At 38.8% G+C, this 12026-nt stretch overlaps 1 protein-coding gene across 6 annotated transcripts in view; it reads right to left on the bottom strand.

The window, feature by feature from the left end:
* The window catches only part of BCAR3 (BCAR3 adaptor protein, NSP family member), a 114205-nt gene that overhangs the window by 65029 nt on the left and 37150 nt on the right, over positions 1–12026 (bottom strand). For 4 of the 6 annotated variants that reach the window (XM_068406072.1, XM_068406070.1, XM_068406073.1 and 1 more), the window contains one exon: positions 11493–11607. The exons of 1 other annotated variant lie outside the window; for it this stretch is intronic. In XM_068406072.1, the coding sequence (XP_068262173.1) occupies positions 11493–11607 (115 nt within the window). Of the gene's footprint in view, positions 1–111; positions 179–11492; positions 11608–12026 lie in introns of those variants that run through there. One more of the 6 variants, XM_068406074.1, reaches the window with a different exon arrangement.

Below are 12026 nucleotides of genomic sequence, written 5' to 3'. Positions count from 1 at the left end.
CACCGGCCTGCCCTAAAGAAGAGCAGTTCGCGATAACCAAACTAAGGGTGACTCAACCGCAGCCTTCTCTGAGCGCCTTACAGCTCACTCTCCCGCCGTGAAAGTACGAACCTGGTTCCGTGACTGTCCCGTTTTCGCCCCAGCAAACGCGACCGACTCCCGGGCGCCGCTCACCTGGCGAGCGCGGCCCCGGGGAGGTGGCGCCGGGCCGGGCCGGCCCCCGCGCCGCGTGCGGCAGCTCAGGCAGCGCCGCGGCCGCAGGCGCTCTGAGCAGCGCAGCCAGCGCCGAGCCGTGATTTACGGCGCTGCAACCACACCCCTCCGCAGGCGATTCAGGCTGCGGCTCGCCGAGCGCCGGCACACCAGCCGTTTGCGTGCAGTGACCTCTCGTTGCCCTTTTCCACGGATTTAAGAACTTGACTTCCATAATTTCGGCTCCCAAATTAGCACTACAGCAAAAATGAACAGTGTCCTAAATCCACCCTGCTCACGGACAATTCAGAGCCTGTTACACGCTTTACACAAACAATTTACTTACATTAGCAGACTTCCCCCTCCTCCCACCATGTTGCATGAAGTTATCTGTGCAACAGGTTGGTGGGATAAAACGCATTTTCTAAAACAGAGAGTCAAATTAGCTGTAAAGGATCGAGAGCCATTGCAGAACAGATGGCTAGTTAACCTCCTTTTGTAAAGTACACCCTTTAAAACAATCAGATAATTATAGAGAGAATATTCATTTTTAACAAATTACCTCAGGCATCTTCAGCTGTACCACTGACTCAGCCAAAGGGCTTTTGCTTAAATAGAAATCAAGGCACACTCAGCTGACTATTAAAGCACCGCCTAGATCAAATTTTTCTTTAGCATTGTGTTTGTCCCTTTCCTGCTGGCTCAGTCTTTCAGGCTGCCTGGCCAACAATTCTCTGGTTTTGCTGCAGTTATTCCAGTTGTCCAAAGCACTTTTGATAACATTGTTCTTTCCCTCTTGTCAGAATTCATAAGCCAACATTCTGCAAACCTCTTCACAGCTATCCTATTGGCATTAGCTTTCCAGAGGCAAATATTTCTCTCTAACCAAACATTTAATTGATTTTGACACTAAATATTTGATCCCTACTAGGTGTACAGTTCTTCTGTTTTGGGAGATCCTCTTCATGCACTATTTTCATTTCACTCTAATGTTCAATCCTTTCACTCTCTTTCTCCATTTTTACCAGGACTATCTTTAATAACCTTCTGATATATATACTTCAGAGCCTGACCACATGATGTTGCTGAAGTTGTGGTCCTAAACTATTTAAGTCATAAATGTCATTAAGGAGCAAATTATTCACCTTCCAGGACCTCTGTGTATCGTCAAACCAGTCATCAAAAATACATGAAACTGTGGTATTCTCACTCCAAACAAGTTAAGCTACATCCAGTGACAACAGCAAGATTAAAATTCCACATGGTGACGTACCATAGTGACATCTCTGTGTACTGGGCAGAACTAGGACATCTATCTGTAGTTTGTTTTTTATGCATTGTCCATAACACTGAATTTTGCAATCTGAGCTATCTAAAATATCTCACAGCAAAATGAATTTTTTAAAAAATGAAGCAATTCAAGACAGAAAGAGCACTGGACCTTCCTTTGAAGTGTAGCTAGAGCTTAAGAAACACTCAGCTCATCAAGATGCTTCAGCCATCACGTATGTTGCAGAAGTAGGAAAGCTCTTGGAAAAGTCTGGGAATTTTCCTAGATACGAGTAGAATTTTTGCATAAGAAAGCTCAAGTAAGATGAAGTTTAGCATAAAATGAGAGAAAAAAAATAAACGCAGAGAGCACTCCAATATGCAGTAAGGGAACAAAAGGAGACAGAAGATTAGAAAATTAAATTTATCTAATATACCGAGGTAAAGGAAGCTCATCGTGGTGTTTCTGACTGGTGCTCCCCTTCCCATAGCAACCCCACTTTGGTTCCTCAAGGTGGGCATGAGCAGGAGGACAGCATTATCACTGTTGGTATTGTCACGCACCTTTTACAATAACAACTTCCAAAACAGAAAAGTTGAGGTAAATGTGAAAGACAACACTTTCCCAAAGGATTCATTCATTGGTGCTAGGACATAAGACACTACCTGTGGCATGCTGATGGACACAGACTTCTACACTTACATAACTGTCTCCCCTCAAATTACAGAAAATTATAACATCATACTGACACTGAACAGAACCTTGAAGTTAAGATCAAAATTCAAACCAATTTCACATAAAATGAAGCCTAAATGCACAACAAAAACTCACTCCAGTCTTTTTTCAACAAAGTTTTTCCCCAAATGCAATGACATTTGAGCTACTGATAAACTAGGAAAGCTAGCAATCTTGAATAGCTGATGGCACTCTGCTTTTGTCATTGCCAGTTGTGCAAAACCAGGTCAGTACTGAGGACAGAGAGGCACCAGAAATGTTTTAGGCACAGTGACAGATTCCAGAATTTCACTGCTGCAAGTAACAATCTATGGAGATTTCCCGTAGGATATTTCAGGCACAATCTTTCTCCAAAATATGCCTGGGGGAGGGAGGGGAAGAGCAGGGGGAAGAGAACGGAACCAAAACAACAGACTGTGATCCCACCTTGGACACCAAAATGCCTCACTAATAGGTCCTGTGCAAGAAAAACGGAATTATGGTGAGAATACAGAAAGAGGAGTGCAGATACCTGGACTACTCTCTCAGTTCTAGTATTCTGACCCATTTACTTCCTGGATGACTTATACTTACATTTTTGTAACGTGCATCAGAGTGGGGGATATTTTTCACAGGAAAGACTGCATAGTATTGTATCAGCTTATCAAGTGGAAGATGCTACAGAACTGCATGCTATTATTTTCCTCACTGCATAAAGGAAAATGTCTTGCTTCTCTACCTACGTCATACGTTCCACAGTTCAGGTAAAAAACATCTAAAAGCATGCCAAAAACTCAGATCAGTTAGCACATAAGATGGTCTCTATTGGCTGATTCTAAAAACTCAGGAAATTTTCAGGCACCGTAATTACATAGGAAGTAATGTCATGGTTCATTGTCATGTTTTATGAATAAGAACTAGAAAAGAAGTAATTTCCTTAGTAACATGACACGGTGCTAAGTAATGGGACTGGTAGCTGGGCAGCCCTGCATACGCTGCGATTACTCTTGCATGAGTCATTACATCCTTTCCCTAGGAGTTTTATTCTGTCTTCAGATGAAATTGAGAATTGGTCTTTGTCTTCACTTATGACAATTTACACAACCTATCCTTGTACATACTTGATACAAAGCTGTTAAAGAGAACCTGCCTGAAACCTGTAACAAAGAAAAATTCACAGGACTGCCTGCACTAGCTATGTTAGTTGTGAGTTACTTTGAATTAAGCTAGATTAGATTCCTTGTTGCAAAATTTTGTCGTTTTCATACCTTGTATCTACTTTGGAAATGGGTTTACCGAAATGTGGGATGAAGCCTGGAAGCACCAATGTTCTGAAACAAGCACAGCACCTCTGTCAAGCCCTCCCCATCAATATTCCACGTTGACCTGCCATACCCCTTAACCATCTGTTTATCTATATGGCATCATGCTGTCTGTGTATCACCTTGCCACATGATAGCGGTGAAATACTGTGCTTTCTGCCATCAGCCTAGGGGAGGCTGAGAAACCAGCAGTGTGCTGGCCGTTGCTGCCCACACATCACACACTGCTGTGGCCTTCTATGGTCACCCTTGACTTCTGCTTTCTGAAGGAAGGGAATATCTACAGGTGCATCTTTCCACACAGAGCAGAGACACCTATACAAGCAGCTATCTGAACAGATGATTTAGGAGGAATAATAACTGGGACATAGGTCACAAGACCTGTGATGCTGTAGCTTGCGTACCTTAGTCATGCCAGGAGTCGGGTACTTGTCAGTTCTTGAGAGACCATTTTCAAATTGTGCCTGGCTTACGGTAACAAAAGAGATTCTGGGACAAAATAAGAGGATTCATTGGAACTTTTCAATTTGACCTTAAACATCAGAATTCTAGTCTTCCTAAAATAACCTGGAGAAAATACATCTACTCTAAAAGCACTACTGTGCAGCTGCAATGATAAAATGCAGAAGTAACTACACAAGATGAGGACATGGTATGCATGGATTGCTCACACAGCAGTTCTAGATTTCCTGATAAACAAATGTCAAAGTAAGTTTCTACTGTAGACTTGTTTTAGAAGAGAAAGGACCAAAACAAACAAAATGCTACATTCCCTCAACTCCCACAGATGTCACATAAAAAAAATAATGATCAGTATAACTGTTGACTAGGAAATCAAGTTTACTTGCTGGTAATTTTCAAAATAATCAAAGATGTATCAGGCCAATTTAGAATGACAATACGAAGTGAAAAAATGCTCCAGTACTTGAAATCTGACAATGTTTTGTTTGAGAACTATGAGCTATGGCAACTGTGCTTTCTGATGTCCCCCCTGGCTGCCAACTGAAACAGATGAGTTTAGTCAGCAGCTATCCAGACCTCCATAATAAAGCTACCAATATCCGGTCTTGCTACTTGGTCTGTCTTAGGTCTGGAGACACAAGGTCTTTCAGAAACTCCCAAAGAGCTATCTGTTATGAGTCAGAGTCAAGAAGCCTCACAATCATTATCCTCAGAAAAGTTTGCAAGCAGAAATGTCATATAGCTCATCATCCTGGAAATAATGCTGTAGTAAAGCAGAAGAGTTTGAGGAGTTAAATAAACCTTAGCTCATTCAGTGACAAACTGGAGCACGAACATGCTCTGGCTTGTTGGATTTTCTGCCTAGCAGAGTACAAATTGGGTACCTCTAATACCAGATGTCTAATCTTCATTTGCTACTGGCTAAAAGCTTTAGTTCTGACAAATCAGTATTTTCCAATGGGAATTGGTTTACCGTTAAACTCCTCCAATCTGCAGCTCACTATTTTAAGCCTTAAGTCAGAAAGAAACCAAAACTTTTGGAAGGATTTGGAAAAAGAATTTCACTGTAGCTATCAGAAGTTCTCAGAGCTACAGAATTACATGTGTTTTGAGTCAGCTAGCATCAGCCACTGCTAGAACCAAAAAAACTAAATACAGCCCTTGTCAGATACAATACAAGAAAACTGAGTATCATCTTTAACAAAAAACAATTAGTAATAAAAAAATTAGTAAAAATAAATTATTGCACACATTCTGTGACAATGACATTTTGTGTTCCTCCCCTCCCGCCTTCAATTTGGTATGGAAAATCATGTCAAACAACTTGTGCTGGCATAGATTAGATGGACTTGTTTCAGAAGTTTGAAAACTGCACTAAAGTCAGTTTTCTTTTATTGACTAGTTTTGGTAAATGACATTAAACTGGAAGACAATACCAGAAAGAAGCTGGACAAGGGTTTACGGGTTCCTTTTTACCAGGGGGTCTATTTTTCTCTCTTTGCTTCTAGCAGTAGAAGAACTGTTACTATGGAGCTAAGATTTCCTTGTAAGCTTCTGTTTTTCCATGTTTCTGCAAGAAGTCTCAAATACAAGAGAACTAACTCACTCTCTTTGCATGTGACAGATGTTGGGGAGTTTTTCATTTAGAACATAACTGATGTAGAGACAAGGATAAACAGAAGGCCAGAAAGCAGCAATAAATGAATTTGGAACTTTCAACAGATGAAGTGGTACAGTCAGAGGTGTATGCTTACAACTTTGTAACAGCACCTACATTTCTGACCTCCTCAAACAGAAATGGCAAAAACCTTCAAATCCTTGTATCTCTCAGTGAGAGCAAAATAGACCACACAGGTAGCAATACCACCTCTTAACTATTATGCAGATGAAAGTGTTCAAAGCAGCCTCCTCTTCATCTATTGGCAAAGCTACCAGAATACTTTAGCCCTAGTCTGGAATCTGCCAGGTTGACACTACATACCACTGCTCCAAAGCACTCTGGTTGTGTTTGTTATGTTTCAAAGAGAAGCAACAAAAAAACAGAATGAGTGAAAGGGCTTTACCTGAGAGTGACAAAGTCAAGACATTTTGGTTTGACAACGCAAAACCAGTTATGGCTTTATGTTAATTATTTTGGCCATCTAATAAAAACATATGAGGGAGGCCCTCAGTTATTCAACACCTTCTTTGAAGATGGACTTGTCTCTATTTATATTGTCACAAGCACAACAAGGATCTGTACTGCTTGCTCATCTTCCTTCTTAATAGCACACTTCTTAGGTCTTCTACATAACGAATGAGAAGACGACCCACATGGCAAGAGAGCACTTCATATTTAACTTTAAACTACTGCAGAAGGGCAAGAAATACAACATATGCAGAAACAGTTATTTAAGAATTTAAATGCAAAATCTCTTTTCCCCACCAAAAGCAGGAAGCTATGGAATATTAACTACATTTAATCTAATTCAGGTTTTGCATATTATTTTATATTCACTCATAATAAATTATGTCAATGCATATATTTTATTTAAATCCATTAAGGCTGGCCTTCTTGTATGACAAAATTACACAAGATCTTAATAGATATCCTATTAAAACTGCGATCTCTCTGCATATGAAAACCTGTACAAGAAGGAAAGATTCTTTATAACTTTAGCCTCTCAAAGTAAAACACTCCTACTATGTTAATAAAATCACATTAAGCCATAAAATCCCATTAATCAGAATTCAGGTCAGGAAAAGAAGATACTAGAAAAACAAAGTTCTAGAGCTCTTAGAACACCTCAGAAAAAACATTCTTGTCACTTAGCTTTCTATACATCTTTCCACTCATAATTCAACCAATGATGTACAGAAAAGTACATGATGAATACTTACAAATGTACACAAACATTTTAATAGTCAAATGATACAAAGCTTTCCAAAATAATTCTATATTTAAATTCATGGTTATAGAGGAACCAAGAAATATCTTCCATGTCTGGCAATATCCATGGTATTTTTTATTATATCAAAATAGACATTTGCATTTATGTATTTACCTTACCCTCTCTCTAGGTAACATTTCTACTGCACTGAAAGAGCTGGTCACTTCACAGTGGGATTCCTCAACACATCTGAAATATGCTTTATTCTTTTACTATAGATCATAAGAAATCATAATAAAACCACACTCCTAAAAACTGTAGCACAATACAGCAACATGACTAAATATCACTCTGTCCCAATCCCACATAGCACCAAACCCTGCTTTAGTTGTATCAGAGGATACTGAGAAAATCATGGTTCCTTCCTGGACCACTACTCTAAGTACTGGGCTATAGCTTTCAGGATGTCTGTCTTGAACTGCAGATTGTTACAGGACAGAGTGCTATGCCTCATGCTCTGAGAAGGAAGACCTTTTTGTGTAATACTGGAGTCAGATTACACCTAATTTGTCATCAGGTTCTCTCATATCAGAAGAACCTGCTTCTAGAAGAGGATATGTTATTTCCTGGCTTTGCAATGCCAAACAAACATTTCCAAGACTACAAAAAGATGCTAGATAGCCACTGAGAACATTCCTATAAGCACAGTCAGAAGCACAGCCCCTATTTCACTTTACTTGGGAGTGGTTTAATACCCAAATTTTGAATGCATCTTGATTCTATGTTGGGACAAGCCCAGACAAGCTGCAGGCCCCACCCTCTGACTCTACAATTTCCCTGGAACAGAAAACAAAAGGTACATCTCAAAGGAGTCACAGCATTCTATGAACACATGAATGGACACTGGCCTAGATGGCAGTACACCAAGATCCAGAATGTGCTGCAGTGCACATCAAAAGGTAAGATACAAGCAAATGGACCGTGTAAAGAGTATTTATGGCTCTTCACATTCATACCTTTTTTAAACTTCATTTTTGTTAAATTAAATGCTTAGAGGCTGAGAAAGTATTTTGGGAAAGCATCAGTACAGGTTGCTGTGCTCTTTCATGTTTCACCCAACATCTACTTTGCCACTATCTGATACAAGATCCTGGACTTGAGCAACTATCAGTTTGACTCAGTACACAGCCATGCAGTCTTTTGTTCATGGAACAGTGGTAGGAAGTATGTTCAGAACTGGTAACAATTTTGCACTTAGGAAGAAAGTTTGCAGGAATTGGAAACATTTTTACGCTTGTGTACTTTGATTGGCAAGGAAATGAAATATAGTGATAAGCCCTAAGCAAATATTTAAGATCAGCAGGATTTAGAGAAAAGGAAACAAATTCTTTCTTGAAATTTGGAAGGCTGCACTCAAAAGAAGAGATGAAATGGTCCAGGCCAACTGCAGATGTAGCTTTTAGGCCTAAATTCATTTCACCAGTTGTCAGCACTTGCTGAGTGATCTGCCAGGAAGTCAGCCATCCTGGGATATCTCTACAATCAACAAGAAAATATAGACACCTACATAAGGTAATTCAAATTGAAAGTGGACTGAATTATCTGCTGAATTTATCTGCCTCTTTCTAACACCTAGAGGGAGCACAGAGTGACTAGGACACCTTCAGCTGTGGTTTCCCTTTAGGCAGTGGGGCTGTTTCAGTCACCAGGGCCCACCCTCTGCTGCCTCTTCCTTGGCCATTCATACCTGTACCAGTGTTTGTGCAGCTGAACAGTGAACTGGTATGGGGACTTGATCTGGATGAATATGAGGCGAAAAAAAAGTTGGTTTTCAGCCAGATAAATTTCCTGATGGGCTCACCATGCAGCTGCAGGATAGTTTTACTGACAACAAAAGCAATGATATAGAGATGGAAAAAAGCGGCTAAAGGAAAGCTGAAGAGAGCATAGACTGCTTAGGCTGGCATTCTGAAACCCCAACTTCAATTAAGGAAAAAAGTCAATGGCACAGCAGCCTTTCAGTTTTCTAATACAGATCAAAAATATCAGAGCCCCATTATTCAAAGCACTGATCCACTATAAAATTCATTCTGCTGGACTGAAGTGGTTTAACAATTTTGAATAGGATTTTTCTATTGATTAGCTAATACTATTCACATCAAACCAGTTATTCTAATCACTTCCCTAACATTGGCTGGCACAAAGATAGCATAAAAGCATAAAGGTACTGAACTTCGTATTGTGTACTCTGCCTAATTCAACAGATACGTGATCATGTGCACATATTTGATCCAGGTCAAATGTGTTGCTGGGCACTATGTCAATGCACAAATCTTGGTATTAATTACTGTGGAAACATAGCCTGAGTAGTTAAGAGTTAGATGGGATGAATCCAAATCTTAGTGTACTGAGACATGTTCAGTTCAAAGTAGTTTCAGAACCAGTTAACAGTTTAGAAAACAGAAAATGTTTTGACAAAATTATCCAAAACTTAACTTCACTGTACAAAGAAATGCTGAGTCCTATAAAATTAACCTTGTGAAAATGCTTACATATTAAAGTGACTTATCACATCAAGCACTGTCTGGAAACTGTTGAACCAGCAACAAATACAATGCTGTTGTTTAAAGCTCAAAATAACAGCAAACAGAATAATATAGCCTTTGCTCTGTACTGGTAAGCACATTAGTAGGACATTAGTATTTATTTAATAGAATGGAAGATTTAAAAAAAATATTTTTTCTAATGTCTGACTTCAGTACAGTTCAGTGCTGGAAAACAAGTATTTCAGTGTAACTGACTAGGCACTGTGCTCCTAGACACAGCACTCTGTCAAAGACAGACACAAAACAAAACCATGTCATAATAGGCTGGAGACTAGATAACAACCATTAGTCCCTACTGTGAAAACAAAACAGTCTGCACTCATGTATGACTGACTGAACCGATCTGTTTTGCAGCCTTCCCAGAATTCTTTAATATAACAGGCAAAGCTATCTAGGATGTAAATATCCTGGTGTAAACAGAACAACTCAGAGATCAATTTGGCTCTATTTTTTCAAGCACATAATGCAATTATACACTTAATTGTTTTCATTAGCCAAAACCAGAGAGCCAACGAAAACAGTGCTCACCAAGATAAATGCCCATAAAAATATGAACCACCACTACTTTCACTAGAACTTAGCTTGAAAAATTCTAGCACTTAGCTGCTAAAAAAAGAGAAACAAACGCCATCATGCTGTCACCTTGCAAGACATGTCCGGAGGTCAAAAAATATATACGCTCCAGTCTGGAGAAAAAATGTTTGACTTAAATTCAGATCACCAGCAGTACAGCAAGATTAGATTTAGCTTAACATATCTGAAGCTGAACAATCACGAGTTATAGCTATAGCAATAGAATTTGGGATGTTCTAATGAGTTGATTAAAATGTTACATAACTATCTATAAATCAATTCACCATGTGAATGACAGTTTGAGCAGTCCTTTCCTCTGAAAAAATGTTACATTGAGAACTGTAATACATTCCTCACTCCAGTACCTGAAAAGGTTACAAAATGCAGTCCCAAAGCCACATGAAAATAGATTCTGATTGAAATACATCTAGTTTCACTGTAGTAATCAACTTGAATATTTCCTAATCTGTTCACAGTAGCAGTTGCAAAAATATAATATCTATATTCATATTTTAAGAAATTTAAACCAATGAATTGTAGAAGTTATGTAATTGTTAAATCAGTTTTGAACTCCTCAGAAAACACTGAGGAAAATACACTGATCTACTTGAACACAACCAGTTCTAGTATCTTCTTAAAAGTTAAAGTAGCTAAACACATTTTATGAATATTTGATTTCTACACATGCTCTAAAAGTCTTTTTATTTTAACTAAGAGAGGGTAAAAGCAGGAATGTTAGCCAAGTAAATCACTGCTTCACATTAAATCTGTGAAAGCCTTAGGCAGTGATCTTCAGAATTATTGGGCAGACTGCATAATACTTGTATCTTGTTAACTATTCTCAAAATATCCTGTTGAATACACCTCACTATATTCTTCCACTCAGAATAGAATGTCTTACAGTTCTTGTTCCAACTCTCACGAGCTGAGTTGAATTTTGATACTGAACTGATAAAAGCATCATAAAAGCAACAAAAGATGTAGTGATCAAGTCTTAATTCATACCAAAGTCCCAAATGGAAAAAAGAGGGTCAGGAGTGCCTGTGTAAGCACTCTTCCTCTCTCTTCACTAGGGTTCAAGTGGCATGTACACAAAATAGCTTGGTTTAGACCTTTTGATATGATCTTTCCAAGTGAGGAAGACATTTGTGACACAGTCTTCCATCAGTTATGGTCTGGTAACATTACTGTATGTTGTTAAGCTGAAGGCTGAGAGAGAAATAGAAAGTGAAATTAAAGCGGAGCCTTTTCTAAATGACAACTTCTTAAAAAAGTACAGGTTATATTATTTTTTCAAACGCTGCCAGAAGATCAATGTTTAGCTACTGTTCTCATTGTCTATGTAAAGTACACCTGTGATCCGTATTCAGAGCAGTATCCTAGGCTGCATCAAGAGCATAAGTTATCATCTCTTTGCGATAGGAAAGCTCAGGCTGCCTTAATTCATTCTCTTAGTCTTTAGGAAACAACATGGAAATCTTACCTCTCTTTTTTCCTAGCTCCTGAAGCAGCAGGATATTGGAAATGATGTGTGTTCGGTGGACTTGATTTTCAATTCCCATTTTTCTAAGATCAGTTTCTGTAAGATGGAGTAAGTCCTGTAGCAAATGCCAGAGTAAGGAACATACAATACCTATTAGTCCAGGAAAATTCAAATTTCTTTCAGATAGGTTTGCTGTTTCTGATACCATAAGCTACACAACAGCAAACGTTAAGTATATTTATGTGTTATATGAAGCCCTTTGTTGTGTTAAGCTATGTCATTGAAGGGATGAAGAACTTTTCTTTTAAAATATTAATTCATTGTCTCTAAATTTTTTCTCAAAAAAAACCTGGTCAAGATAGCTGGAGAGTTTCTAAAGGCTATGACTCCTTTGAATAAAAAAAAACACCAAACAACAAAAGTGCTAGTATGCCAATTGCACTTAAGCTAATGAACGAAGATAAAACTCAGACTGAACTGAGGGGCACAGTAATATTGGAAAGGAAGGTGTTAGATAATCAAGAGGGTATTCAC

Source organism: Nyctibius grandis, chromosome 8 (assembly GCF_013368605.1).
Source record: "Nyctibius grandis isolate bNycGra1 chromosome 8, bNycGra1.pri, whole genome shotgun sequence".
In the NCBI taxonomy this organism is placed as follows: Eukaryota; Metazoa; Chordata; class Aves; order Nyctibiiformes; family Nyctibiidae; genus Nyctibius; species Nyctibius grandis.
This window is presented reverse-complemented; position numbering and strand designations above follow the sequence as displayed.